This window comes from Anas acuta, unplaced genomic scaffold, assembly GCF_963932015.1.
Source record: "Anas acuta unplaced genomic scaffold, bAnaAcu1.1 SCAFFOLD_162, whole genome shotgun sequence".
In the NCBI taxonomy this organism is placed as follows: Eukaryota; Metazoa; Chordata; class Aves; order Anseriformes; family Anatidae; genus Anas; species Anas acuta.
Window position 1 is genome coordinate 1 of NW_027076049.1, and position 14,231 is coordinate 14,231.

At 51.7% G+C, this 14,231-nt stretch overlaps 1 protein-coding gene across 1 annotated transcript; it reads left to right on the top strand.

Annotated features, from left to right (window-relative positions):
- Positions 1-12,426: 12,426 nt before the first annotated feature.
- Positions 12,427-13,694, top strand: LOC137848883 (uncharacterized; the record flags this gene model as incomplete). Its single annotated transcript, XM_068668380.1, has 4 exons — positions 12,427-12,591; positions 12,773-13,087; positions 13,414-13,509; positions 13,614-13,694. Coding segments are annotated over exons 1-4 (657 nt in total), but the record flags the coding sequence as incomplete, so codon positions are not given.
- Between the last annotated feature and the right edge of the window lie 537 nt (positions 13,695-14,231).

Genomic DNA, 14,231 nt, shown 5'->3' on the forward strand with positions numbered 1-14,231 from the left:
CTTCACACTCACACCAGAGTTGGCAGGACAGGCCGATGGACAGAGAAGCGTCTGGAAGAGTGTTAGAAAACAGACTTTAGATTTCCGTCAACCCAGGAAGAATTACTTGCTCATCCCTTCAAAGTGAACTCTGAGTAGAAGGAGGGGATCCCAAGCTGCATTCCTGACATCTATGCTGCAAAGTCATCCAATGGGACATGTTACTGTAGCAGCCTGTTACGAACAGAAACAGGACTTTGAGGTTATGCTGTTGGATTAGAATTAAGCTCAAAGAGTTAGTCCTTTGACGTGTTTTTGTTTGCAAGTGTTTTCACTGCTTCCCAGACAATGTCTCCAGCAAGCTAGCTGCTTGCTTCATTTGTTCTGTTCTGTTCTGTTCTTTTTGATTCTGTTTTGTTTTGTTTTCTCAGCCAGGATTCTTAGAGAAATGAGATTAAAGTGATCATATTGTATGTCCACCCATCCCTCCCTCCCCTTCGCTTGTCCAGAGCTTTTACCTCGTCCAGCAGCTTGAATGAACTCGGTCCTAGGCGCAGTTGTGTCCAAGCCATTCTGTTCCTAGACGTGTTGTGAGAACAGACAGCTAAGTAGTGGGGAGAGGACGTGCTGCTGTCTGCAGTGTGACCTCAGCGCTTACCAAACAGTAGGGAATACACAGAGAAGGGCCTTAGGAGAACTTCAAGCCCCAAATACGTTTTATGTGGAAACCATATTTCCCAAGATAACGCTGGACACAACTGCATAATCAAAAGGGATTCATTTCTTGGTTCATTCAACTCTTAGGTTTTAGTTTTAAAACATGTCTGTCTTGGCTTAAAGCATTCTTCCAATCTCTATTTCCAGTTACTAGGATTTCCTGAAATAGGGAATCCCATTTTTTTCTTTGTACCCTCTCCCAGCCTCTTTGTTTTCCTCTCCCCAAGAAACTTAGCACTGCTCTCTTCATACTTGACAACTAGATATGGAGCTGTATCAGCCAGAAGGAAGTTTCCTTCACACTTTCTGCTTTTTACGGTATCTGGGCTCTTACCTTTACACTTACTCACCCTTCCTACATTAGCACAAAGGAAGTGTTTTGGAGATCTGATGTCTTGTTTTCCAGAAACTGCCCTGAATCACCTTTACGAGAGCTGTCCCACGCTGCGAGCACAAGTCTTGCAGTCTGGCCAGATATTTGCCTTCTAAGTCAATAACCAAATCTGTTACAAAGGTAAGAACATGTAATGAATGGAAAGGAAATCCTTTTATTTTCATCGCAGTTCACTTTTTTTAGTTAAGTTAAGAACATGTAATTAATGGAAAGGAAATCCTTTTATCCTTTTATTTTGATCCAAATTCACTTTTTTTTTTTTTTTTTTTTTTTTTTTCTAGACCAAGAATGAATCGTGGAGAACCACCAAAACTCAGGTGAGAAATGAAATGACAAATGTTAAGGTCAGGCAGCTTGCCCACTGCCATTGCTACCCTGAAAGCAGATGGAGTGCATCTTCATACGCCACAGCCTGAGACACTAGTCGACAGGCCAGCCCGTGTGAGGAAGTCCATTGCTGTCCTGAATTTTAACATGACAGGGGGACTCTTAAGCCTCTTGTTTATGCTTTAGTACTTGCGGTCTATGGGAGGACCACAGCACACTCTTCTCTGTCTCCCCTTATTTGTTGATCGTCTGTAGGAAGAAGAGAACGTGCAGAGGCCCTCACCCGTACATTGGGTCTGTTCTCACTCTGTGCAGCTCCATCATTGAGCAAAGTACCAACCTTGAGGCTTCTGTAAGGACTTGACACAAACTACAGAATACTACAATGAAGCATTCACAACAAAACCACATTTTTTTCCTCAGCCAAGCATCAAAACACTTACAGAAGGGCATGGTCCCTCTCTGTGCACCTCAAGGGGAGATCCACAACTCCTCACGTGGTTTCATCGCATCCAGCACCCTTCTCTGTGCCTCCCAGCTAAACGTGCACAGAGGCAGCTGTTGCCAAAGTGCTGTGGTGACACAATTCAGTTCTGTTTCTGAAGTCATCACCGCAGGCGCCTCCCAGTGACGGCACAACACTCTCTGTTGCTAATGCGTCTGTCTCAGAAACAGCTAGGGAAGTACCACTATGCCCAAACTGACTTGAATTAGAGTAGTTCCCAAATTATTCTCTGCTCCCCTACATCTGTGGAAGGTGGGTGATCAATCTTTTCCTTGAGAAAGGACTACAGAGCAAAAGAGCTTGATTCTGAGACGTTGCCCATCCTTGTAGAGCAGTTCACCTTTGATTTCCATGTAAGAAAAAAGAAGGTGAAATCAACAATTCCCTTCCTCTGAGCTGGGAATAGGAAAGAAGCCCAATTCTCCAGGAAGCCTTCAAAAGGAAACTCTGCATTTCTTTGTTAAACACCTTGTTTAATTTCTTGAAAGAAATCTTTCCCAGGACTTTGCAACTGCGGTGGTTCAAAGCGGGTGGGCAGCCGAGTTCCACCACGGCCGCTCTCTCACTCCCCCTCCTCAAAGGGAAAGGGGGAGAAAATATGATGCAAAGGGCTCCAGGGCTGAGATAAGGACAGGGCGATGGCTCAACAAGTATCGTGACGGGCAAAGCAGACTCAGCAGAGTGACCCTCAGGGTCCCTCCCTGCCCCTGCTCCCCGTGGGGTCCCTCCCACGGGATGCCGTCCTTCCCCAGCTGATCCCACACGGGCTGCCCACAGGCAGCAGCTCCTCAAGCACTGCTCCCACACGGCTCCGTCCCACGGGCTCCATCCATCCATCCCCCAGGAGCAAACTGCTCCAGCACGGGTCCCCCACGGCTGGGCGGCAGCTCCCCCCAGCCCCCCTGCTCCTGCGGGGGCTCCTCTCCACGGGGGGGCTGCAGCTGCGGCCCGGGGCCTGCTCCTGCGGGGGCTCTCCACAGGCCACAGCCTCCTCCAGGCCACAGCCACCTGCTCCACCGGGGGCTCCTCCACCCACAGGGGGGCAGCAGCGTGGAGATCTGCTCCATGGGGGACCCATGGGTGCAGGGGGACAGCCTGCTCCACCGGGGGCCTCTCCCTGCACAGGCCGCAGGGGAACTGCTGCTGTGAGCCTGGAGCACCTCCTGCCTCCTGCTGCACTCACCTTGGGGGCTGCAGGGCTGCTTCTCACTCCTTGCTCTTCCAGCTTCTGTTGTGCAGCAGTATTTCCCCCTTCTTCCATCTGCTCTCCCAGAGGTGCAAACAACATCGCTTATTGGCTCAGCTCTGGCAAGCGCCGGGGCCCTTTTGGAGCTATCTGGAGCTGGCTGTTGTCTGGACTGTTCTCACAGACGCCATCCCTGCAGGCCCCTGCTACCAAACCCTTGCCACGTAAATCCGATCGAAGTGTATGCAGCAATTACAAAGCCGCTGTGCTTTGGGCTGTCATGATCCTCCTGCAAGTGCAGGGGAGGTGCAGGGTTGCTTTGCATTTCCAAAAGGAGGAAGAAAGCCTCCAACCCCACTGGACCTCAGCCACTTGCAGGATCCAAGCAACGCTCCCCACTTTCAGCTATCTCCCTCCCATGCACACAGTGGGAGCAAGGTTGAACAAGCACATTTTTGAAAATGTTTATCTTAATGAAGAATAAAAGAAGTCTACAACACCCAATCCCTCTGTGCACCCAAGGCAAAAATCGTGGACTATTCTGCCTCAACACTATTTTCAGACCCAATTTGTCAAGTCATCTAGCAGAGGATTTCTCTCTTGTTCACTCACTAGCTTAGTAGAGCACCAGTTTACATAGGTGCTGGAGCAGATTCCTCAACCATCTGAAGGGACTTGATCCCAGAAAAGTTCAAAACTGCAGATGACTCATGATTTTGTGGTGAAGCATCTATTAAATGAGAGCTGTTCCGCTTAGGGCACAGTGAGACAATGTGAGAAGAACCCTGTATCTCACTGATTGAGGCTTTATAACTCTACAGAATTGTCAGTCAACAATAAATGGAAAGTGCAGGAGATATGTTCTTTCTTCCTCCTTTCCCTGCCATACATTAGCAGAGAGACTGTGATGGGATATAGGTTCAGAGCCTCACAGAAGAAGGATTTGAACCCAGGCTCTCCACAGTCTGCACCACTGCCTTCCTGACGGCTTTTGACTATTTTAAATAATTTTATTTTATTTTATTTTATTTTATTTTATTTTATTTTATTTTATTTTATTTTATTTTATTTTATTTTATTTTATTTTATTTTGTTTTGTTTTGTTTTATTTTATTTTATTTTATTTTATTTATTTTATTTTATTTTATTTTATTTTATTTTATTTTATTTACTTTATTAGTATTATTCTTCTTATTTTTCCAGATGGTGTCTAAGTCTTGGGGGGGAAGAACTAACTGTGGGAGGAGGGAATGCTACTACTGTCTGTGACAGTGGTGATTTCTGGACAGTGTTAGCAACAGAGCTTCTGCAGAGAAGAGAAAATGCCAGGCAGTCTCTCTTGGTATTCCATGTACTGAGTACTGAGTGCAGTTTTGGGCTCCACAGTATAAGAAAAAGTATAAGAACAAACCAGTGCACTGTGATAAAGAGAGTTTAATAGGGTACAAAAAGAATAAAAACAAACAAAATAAGAAATGAGAATATTGATAATTTATAATGTATCATAGAATCATAGAAGCATAGAATATCCTGAGTTGGAAGGGACCCTTAAGGATCATCAAGTCCAACTCTTGACACCGCACAGGTCTACCCAAAAGTTCAGAGCATGTGACTAAGTGCACAGTCCAATCTCTTCTTAAATTCAGACAGGCTCGGTGCAGTGACCACTTCCCTGGGGAGCCCGTTCCAGTGTGCAACCACCCTCTCTGTGAAGAACCCCCTCCTTATGTCAAGCCTAAATTTCCCCTGCCTCAGCTTAACCCCGTTCCCGTGGGTCCTGTCGCTGGTGTTCATGGAGAAAAGGTCTCCTGCCTCTCGACACCCCCTTACGAGTATAAAATATAGAAATATTGTTTAATTAATAATATTAAATACTTATCATTTTATAATAATGAAACAATGCCATACCGTACAACACAGTCAATCAAGTGGATTTAATTAAATAAATAATAAAACCCAGGAAATTAAGGAAAATTTTAAAATGTAAATTTAATACAAATAAAACCCATTTTTCCCATCCCAATGAGTTCCTATCCCCATCATCACTTCCCATCCCACTGATCATTTCCTATCCCAACAACGTCCCAGTTCTGATCCCAAGGCTGAATTCCCAACTCCCATCCAGCCATGCACCCATTTTCTGCCGTCCGTGCTGGCCATGCCCACATCCATGCCTGGTCTGAGCATGGGCAGCGGGAGCGGGCTGCATGAAATAACTGAACATGAAATTATGAAATAACATGAAATAATAAATAAGGTAACTTAATTGTTGCTGTTGCTGGCGCTGGGCTGAGCTCTGGGGCGCTTGGCTCGCCAGCAGGGCCGCAGCCCCGGGAGGAGCGGGAGCCGGCTGCTGGACCTGCCATGGTGGCTGGAGAGTGGGGCGGTTGCTTGGGGAACGCGGGCAACGGGGGTTCCGTCCCAACGGCTGACCAGCCCCTCGCCGACATCTTGGGGAGGACTGCAGGCTTTGGAGCCAAGCAGGCTGCCCAGCGCAAGACTTGGCCATCCCCAGCAGGCTTGCCCTCCCACGCAGCACTTGCCATGCCCACGACGCTTCCACACCGCCTCTTGCCCGTCCTGAGCATTTCCCAGCCCAGGACCAGCTTTCATCCTCATGGTCATTTCCCATCCTGACAAGTTCACATGAGAACAGATTCCCATACAAAAGATTTCCCATCAACACAAACAGATTTTTCCCTTCATCCAAAGAGATCTCGTCCCAAAGAATTCCCCTCTCTTGGAGGACTTTCCCATGGTTTTCCTACTTCAATAAATGTTACCCACCCCATTAAAGATTTCCCATCCCAGTACTTTCCCATCCCAGGAGTGACTGCCCATCCCAATGCTTTTGCTTCCCAATGCTTTCAAACCCAGAGAACATTTCCCATCTCTTTCATTTCCGAGCCCAATGCCTTTCCACCCCAAGGAAGTCTTCCCATCCCAGCAAGGATTTCTCGGCTCACACATCCTTTCCCAACCCATTCCCATTTCCCACTTTCACCATCCAACACACAGCTTAGCCAGCCCACAGCTCTAGAGAGGGATTTGGACGATGCTGATAGACACAAGGTCACGGGGATTTGCTGTGCTGACGATTGCTCGTTCTTACAGATCAACACAGATCCCCAGTCCCAAGGGCGCCAGGCAGAATCTGGCCAATATGTAGATACGAGGCTCTTCCATTTCCTACCGGGAAAGAAAGAGATCTGTGCGTTTCTCTCTCTCCACCTCCGGAAAAAGAGAGGAAGGGGAGAGCGCTAATGAACAGGAGCATGCTCAGCTCAGCCACCGGCATGGAGGCTGCCCGCTCCTCAGCACCTCGAAGCAGCAGCACCTTCAAGTCTCCTCCTGCAGCAGCAGCACATCAGTGTCTCTTGTCCCACCAGCAGGACAGTGGCGTCTCCCATTGCACCATGCCGACCTCCACGCCTCGAGTGCCAGCAGCAGTCCTCAGTGCGAGCTGGACGCTCAGGGCACTTGTGGCCACCCACCTTTGTGAGCTCCAAGGCTGACAGTGACTCTCTGCTGAGCTCCCACGGCTCTCAGGCGTCCCGCTGGCAGAGCTTATGGCGCCAAGCTGACTGCCAGGAGAAAAGGCTCCCGTGAAATGGCTGCTCCACAACGCCAGGAGCAAGGTCTGCTGGGCTGGGGGTTCGCAGAGGAGCTCGGCCTTGGGCCTGGCAACTGCGCCTGGAAGCCAGGGACGGCCTTGGTGTGCAGCTGGACACCTGGGCCTGAGAAAGCAAGGTCTCTTTCAAGACGCTTGGCACCATCGTCACCCAGTGGCTGTCTCAGGGCGACGAGAGAAATGCACAGCATCTCTTGCTGCCCTGCAGTGCTGCTGTCCTACGCCCTTGGGTGTCTCTGGGATAGAAAAAGGGACGGATTTTGCCCCAAAACCCAGCTCCTTTCTATCAAAAGCATCACGTCCTCCTCTCTTTCTTGGATTTGGCTATGACTTTAGGAATCCCTGCAATCCCTGCAGCTGTGTCCCCTGCCAGCTTCTTGTGTGCCCCAAGCATCCTCGCTTGCAGGTCAGTAGAAGATGCAGAAAAGGCCTTGCCTTAGTGGAAGCACTGCCCTGCAGGAGCTCCAACATCCCTCTTAGCAGCACGCTGTAGCCCCCAAATGCCCCCGAAACGGCACATTTCAGCTCCTGGGAAGGAAATGAGCTCGCTCAAGGGGAGCTACCCGCTCAAGGCCCAGGTGTCTGTGAGGCGGTGTTGGCAAGGAGTCCTGTTGTGTGAGTCCGTTCTTTGTGGGTGCTCCGTCCCCACAAGGCTTGCTTTGGAAGGCCCAGGAGAGTCTTGTGGGCACTGGCCTGGGGTCCCAGGCTGAGCCAGCTGCTGGCTGGCAATCAGGGAGGCTCGCTCAGTGTCTTGGCTTGGGTTTGCGTGGCCAGGCTGTGGGAGCGGGGGGCTGCAGGGGTGTCCTCTGTGAGAAGAATGCAGCAGCTGCCCCATGGGAGCTCAGGGCCGCTTCCAGGAGGCTCCTTCCAGGAGGGACCCACCCGCTGCTGCCCAGAACGCAGAGCAAAAGGATGATGTTTGCGCCTGGGGGAGAGCCCATCTAAGAAAGGGAACAAAAGCTGCTGCCCAGCAGCGTCTGGGTCAGGGAGGAGTGAGAAAGCTCTGTGCAGCCCCCAAGGGCCGTGCAGCAGGAGGCAGGAGGTGCTCCAGGCTCACAGCAGCAGTTCCCCTGCGGCCTGTGCAGGGAGAGGCCCCTGGTGGAGCAGGCTGTCCCCCTGCAGCCCATGGGTCCCCCGTGGAGCAGATCCCCACGCTGCAGCCCCCCCGTGGAGGAGCCCACGTTGGAACAGGTGGATCTGCCCTAGAGGAGGCTGCGACCTGTGGAGGAGGCCCCAGAGGAGCAGGGTGTTCAAGGAAAGGTTGGAGCTGGTGCTTAGGAACATGGTTTATTGGGTGACATTGGTAGTACAGTGATGACTAGACCGGACAAATGTGAAGGTCTCCTCCAACAATAATGATTCTATGATACCTCCACCACGTCCTCCTCCTCCACTTCCTCCTCATCGTCCACGGCCTTTTTCTTGTCCACTGCCTCCTCCTTGTCTACCGCGTCCTCCTCGCCCCCCGCCTGCTAATCCTATTTCTCATTTTCCTCCTCCTTCTCCTCCTTCCCTGCCTCTTGCACCTCCAACACCTCCTCCACCTCCACTGCCTCTTCCTCCTTCTCCTTCTCCAGCCCCACTGACTATTCCTCCTCCACAGCCTCCTCCACCTCGGCAGAAGCTTCCTGGCCAACTTCCTCTGCATGCTCCTTGCTAAGGCATGCTGGTAGCAATGATCGTGAGCCCAGAAATGGCAGGAGGAGTTGCCAGGAACCAGGTGTGCCAAGGCGGCTTCTCTGGGAGGCTATGGCTGTGAGCGCTGCCCACCGCTCCTAATTCTAGTTCCATTTGTCACCCCACAGGACCATGGCACTGTGACCCTGTAAGGTAGCAGCTGGCGGCTCCTATCATCTTGATGACGCTCTGTGATGCGTTGCTTGTTGCCTGGGTAGCGATTGTTAGCTATTATGCAAATGGCTTGTCATCAATCGGGGATGTGGCTGCTCCTCCCTATAAATGGGCCAAGGGGGGCAGTGGGAGCCAGAGTGTTGGAGAGGGGAGATGGGAGAAGGTGGAAAAAGAAAAGGAGGAGGATGAGGAAGAGGCATAGGTGGAAAAGGGGGAGTAAGAGAGGAAGGGGGCAGTGGAGGAGGTGGCGGAGGAGGAGGTGGCGGAGAAGATTGAGGAGGTGGCGGAGAAGATTGAGGAGGTGGCGGCATGAGTAGGAGTGGTGACAAAAGAGGAGGCGAGCAAGGGATAGGCAGAGGGACACGATGGAGGTGGAAGAGGAGAAGAAGGTGGTGGAGAAATAGTAGAATACTAGAGGAGGAGGTGGTGGCAAAAAAGAAAAAAAAAAAGTGGAGGAGGAGAAGGTGGTAGAGGAGGAGGCCACCAAAAAAAACAAAAAAACAAAAGAGAAGGAGTAGAAGGTGGAGGAGGAGAAGGAGGTGGAGGAGGAGGAGGCGGAGGACTCCAAAACAAAAGACCCTCTCTGGTGGTGAGCGTTGACCGCTGCTCCTAATTCTAGTTCCATTTGTCATCCCACAGGACCATGGCACAGTAGCCCTGTAAGGTAGCAGCTGGCTGTTCCTAGCAACTTGATGATGCTCTGTGATGCGTTGCTTGTGGCCTGGTTGCCTGGGTAGCGATTGTTAGCTATTATGCAAAAGGCTTGTCATCAATCGGGGATGTGGCTGCTCCTCCCTATAAATGGGCCAAAGGGGAGCAGTGGGAGCCAGAGTGTTGGACAGGGGAGAGAGGAGGAGGAGGAGGAGGTGGTGGTGGAAGTGGAAGCCAAAATAAAAAGGAATAAAAACAAAAAAAGAGGAGGAGGAGAAGGTGGCAGAGGAGGAGGCGGTGGAGGAGGAGGCCAAGGAGGAGGTTTGCTCAGCTACAGCAAGCCATGGGATTTTTGCTGTTTAAACTTTTAACTCCTTGCCTAACCACAGGGGTTGTCATTCGTGGACAAATACTGGGTTAAGTACACCGTCACTGCAAGAGGAGCACAAGCTACCTGCAAATGGGCAAATATACCTCTGCAAGTTTTCTTACAAGGGATTAAGACAAAAAGGCCTGTGCCTGGCAGAGGGAGCACTGAACGATGATCTAGCAAAGCAGTCTATCGCAGACAGACAACACTGGCCCGGAAATCCTGCTGGAAAATTTGGTGTACCTGAAACTGAGACGGAAATTGGAACTTCCAACAAAACGCTGTAGGGTAGAAGTTGTTTTAGCTGAACATACTGGGCACATATTTGAGTGCAAAAGGTAAGCTATTGCTTTGTTTATGTAAGATCTGAGTGTTTCACCCAGCACTCCAGCATCCTCTCTTACGTAGGGGAGGCAACCATAAGATGCAGAAGTTGGCAGATGCACAGGATGTATACTTTACTATAAGTAAAGAACTTCTTCCTAACATATATTAGAAATCTAACTTTTCAGTTGAAAGCTATTATTCCATGTCCTGTCACTCCAGGCCCTGATAAAGACCCCCTCCCCAGCTTTCCTATAGGTTGCCTTTAATTACAGGAAGGCTCTCCCTGGGGTCACAGTAAGCTCACGTGTTACCCAGGTGTCACAGATAATTCCTGAGATAGGAATAATGACAAGGGTTAATCTATTGCAGATGATTTCATACAATAATAGAAAAGCTTTTGTTGGAAAGCACAAGGGAGGGGGGAGGGTGGGCGAACAGCTCTGTGTTGTTTAACTGTCGGCTGGGTTAAACCACACCAGTGTGGTTTAAAAAAAAAAAGAAAAGTGGAGGAGGAGGTGACCAAAAATATCACAAATACAAAAAAGAAAAGAGGAGGAGGAGGAGGAGGGGGCCAAAAAATCACGAATACAAAAACAAAAAGAGGAGGAAGAGGAGGTGACCAAATACAATGATTTTTTTGGCCGCTTCCTCCTCCTCCTCCTATTTTTTTTTTGGATTTGTGTTGTTTTTTTTTTTTTTTTGCCACCTCCTCCTCCTCATGCTTTTCTTTATGTATTTGTGATTTTTTTGGCCTCCTCCTCATCCTCCTCTTTTTTTTTTTTGTATTTGTGACTTTTTTGGCCACCTCCTCCTCCTCATGCTTTTTTTTTTGTATTTTTGAGTTTTTATAGCCACCTTCTCCTCCGCCTCTTCTTTTTTTTGTACTTTTGATTTTCTTGGCCACCTCCTCCTCCTCCTCCTCTTTTTTTTGTATTTGTGTTTTTTGTGGTCATTTCCTTCTCCACCTCTTTTTTTTTTTTGTATTTGTGATTTTTTTGGCCACCTCCTCCTCCTCGTGCTCCTTTTTTTATACCTCTGATTTTTTTTGGCCACCTTCTCATCCTCATGCTCTTTTTTTTTTTTTTGTATTTTTGATCTTTTGACCACCTCCTCCTCCTCCTCTTCTTTTTTTTTCTGTATTTGTGATTTTTTTGGCTGCCTCCTCCTCCTCCTGTTCTTCTTTTCTTCTGTATTTGTGATTCTTTTGGCCACTTCCTCCTCCTCCTCCTCTTTCTTTTTTTTTGGGATTTTTTTTGGCCTCCGCCTCCTTCTCCTCCTGTTTTCTTGTTTTTGTGACTTTTTTTGGCCACCTCCTCCTCCTCAACCTCTTTTTGTTTTCTGTATTTGTAATTTTCTCGCCATCTCCTCCTCCTCATGGCTAATGTTTTTTGTATTTGTGATTTTTGTGTCCACCTTCTCCTCCTCATCCTCTTTTATTTTGTATTTGTGATATTTTTAGCCACCTCCTCCTCGTCTATCTCTTTTTTTTCGTATTCTGATTTTTTTGGCCTCCTCCTTCTTCTCTTTTTTGTATGTGTGATTTTTTGGCCACCTCCTCCTCCTCATGCTCTTTTTTTTATCGTGTTTTTGTTGACCTCTTCCTCCTCCTCTTTTTTTTTTTTGTATTGGTGATTTTTTGGCCTCCGTCTCATCCTCTTTATTTTTTTTTTATTTTTTTTTTTATTTTTTTATGGCCACCTTTTCCGCCTCTTCTTTATTTTTTGTATTTGTGATTTTATTGGCCATCTCCAGCTCCTCCTCTTTTGTTTTGGATTTGTGATTTTATTGGCCCTCTCCTCCACCTCCTCCTCTTTATTTATTTTGTATTTGTGACTTTTTTGGCCTCCTCCTCCTCCTCCTCATGCTCTTTTCTTTTTTATTTGTGACTTTTTTGGCCTCCTCTTCTTCCTCCTAATGCTCTTTTTCTTTTTGTATTTGTGATTTTTTTGGCCTTCTCTGGGAGGCTATGGCTGTGAGCGCTGCCCACCGCTCTTAATTCTCGTTCCATTTGTCACCCCACAGGACCATGGCACTGTGACCCTGTAAGGTAGCAGCTGGCGGCTCCTATCATCTTGATGACGCTCTGTGATGCGTTGCTTGTTGCCTGGTAGCGATTGTTAGCTATTATGCAAATGGCTTGTCATCAATCGGGGATGTGGCTGCTCCTCCCTATAAAAGGGCCAAAGGGGGGCAGTGGGAGCCAGAGTATTGGAGAGTGGAGATGGGAGAAGGTGGAAAAAGAAAAGGAGGAGGATGAGGAAGAGGCATAGGTGGAAAAGGGGGAGTAAGAGAAGAAGGGGGCAGCGGAGGAGGTGGCAGCGGAGGAGGAGGAGGAGGGTGGCGGGGGAGGAGGTGGCGGGGGAGGAGGTGGCGGGGGAGGAGGAGGCGGCGGAGGAGGAGGCGGCGGAGGAGGAGGTGGCGGAAGAGGAGGAGGAGGAGGTGGAGGAGGAGGAAGAGGCGGTGGAGGAGGAGGAGGCGGTGCCGGAGGATGAGGAGATGGCAGAGGAGGGAGGTGGCGGAGGAGGAGGAGGTGGCGGAGAAGGAGGCGGTCGCGGAGGAGGAAGTGGCGGCGGAGGTGGTGGCAGAGGAGGAGGTGGAGGCGGAGGAGGAGATGGCGGAGGAGGAGGAGGAGGAGGTGGAGGAGGATGAGGAGGCGGTGGCGGAGGAGGAAGAGTTGGCGGACGAGGAGGTGGCGGAGGAGGCGGTGGTGGCGGAGGAGGAGGTGGCGGAGGAGGGGGTGGCGGAGGCGGAGGTGGAGGCGGCGGCAGAGGAGGAGGCGGCGGCGGAGGAGGCGGGCGGCGGAGGAGGAGGTGGCGGAGGTGGAGGTGGTGGAGGAGGAGGTGGTTGAGGAGGAGGAGGAGGTGGCGGAGGAGGAGGTGGAGGCGGAGGAGGAGGTTTCGGAGGAGGAGGAGGAGGCGGTGGAGAAGGAGGAGGCGGTAGCGGAGGAGGAGGAGGAGGCGGAAGAGGAGAAGGTGGTGGAAGAGGAGGAGGTGGCGGAGGAGGAGGTGGTGGCGGAGGAGGAGGTGGAGGCGGAGAAGGACGTGGCGGAGGAGGAGGAGGCGGTGGAGGAGGAGGAGGAGGTGGCGGAGGAGGAGAAGGAGGCGGAAGAGGAGGAGGTGGCGGATGAGGAGGAGATGGCGGAGGAGGAGGTGGTGGCGGAGGAGATGGTGGAGGCGGAGGAGGAGGTGGCAGACGTTGAGCGGTGGAGGAGGAGGTGGAGGCGGTGAAGGAGGAGGAGGAGGTGGTGGCGGCGGAGGAGGTGGCGGCGGAGGAGGAGGCGGCGGAGGAGGAGGTGGCGGAGGAGGAGGTGGCGGAGGAGGAGGAGGCGGAAGAGGAGGAGGAGGTGGCGGAGGAGGCGGTGGCGGAGGAGGCGGTGGTGGCGGAGGAGGAGGTGGCGGAGGAGGAGGAGGCGGTGGAGGAGGAGGAGGAGGTGGCGGAGGAGGAGCAGGTGGAGGCGGAGGAGGAGGAGGTGTAGGAGGAGGAGAAGGCAGAGGAGGAGGAGGCAGAGGAGGAGGAGGCAGAGGAGGAGGAGGAGGCGGAGGAGGAGGACGTGGCGGAGGAGGAGGAGGCGGTGGAGGAGGAGGTGGCGGACGAGGCGGTGGCGGAGAGGAGGAGGTGGCGGAGGAGGAGGTAGCGGAGGAGGAGGAGGTGGCGGAGGAGGAGGTGGTGGCGGAGGAGGAGGAGGTGGAGGAGGAGGAGGAGGAGGAGGAGGAGAAGGTGGAGGAGGAGGAGGAGGAGGAGGAGCTGGAGGAGGAGGAGAAGGTGGTTGAGGAGGAGGAGGAGGTGGCGGAGGAGGAGAGGAGGTGGAGGAGGAGGAGGTGGCGGAGGAGGAGGTGGTGGCGGAGGAGGAGGTGGTGGTAGAGGAGGATTAGGAGGTGGCGGAGGAGGAGGTGGTGGCGGAGGAGGAGGTGGTGGCGGAGGAGGAAGAGGTGGAGGAGGATGAGGTGGCGGAGGAGGAGGAGGAGGTGGTGGTAGTGGTGGTGGAGGAGGAGGTGGTGGTGGTGGAGGAGGTGGCGGAGGAGGTGGTGGCGGAGGAGGAGGAGGTGGCGGAGGAGGAGGTGGAGGCAGAGGAGGAGGTGGTGGAGGAGGAGGTGGAGGCAGAGGAGGAGGTGGCGGAGGAGGAGGAGGCGGTAGAGGAGGAGGAGGAGGTGGCGGAGGAGGAGGAGGAGGCGGCGGAGGAGGAGGTGGCAGAGGAGGAGGAGGTGGCGGAGGAGGAGTAGGCGGAGGAGGAGGAGGCGGTGGAGGAGGAGTAGGCGGAGGAGGAGGAGGTGGTGGCGGAGAAGGAGGTGGAGG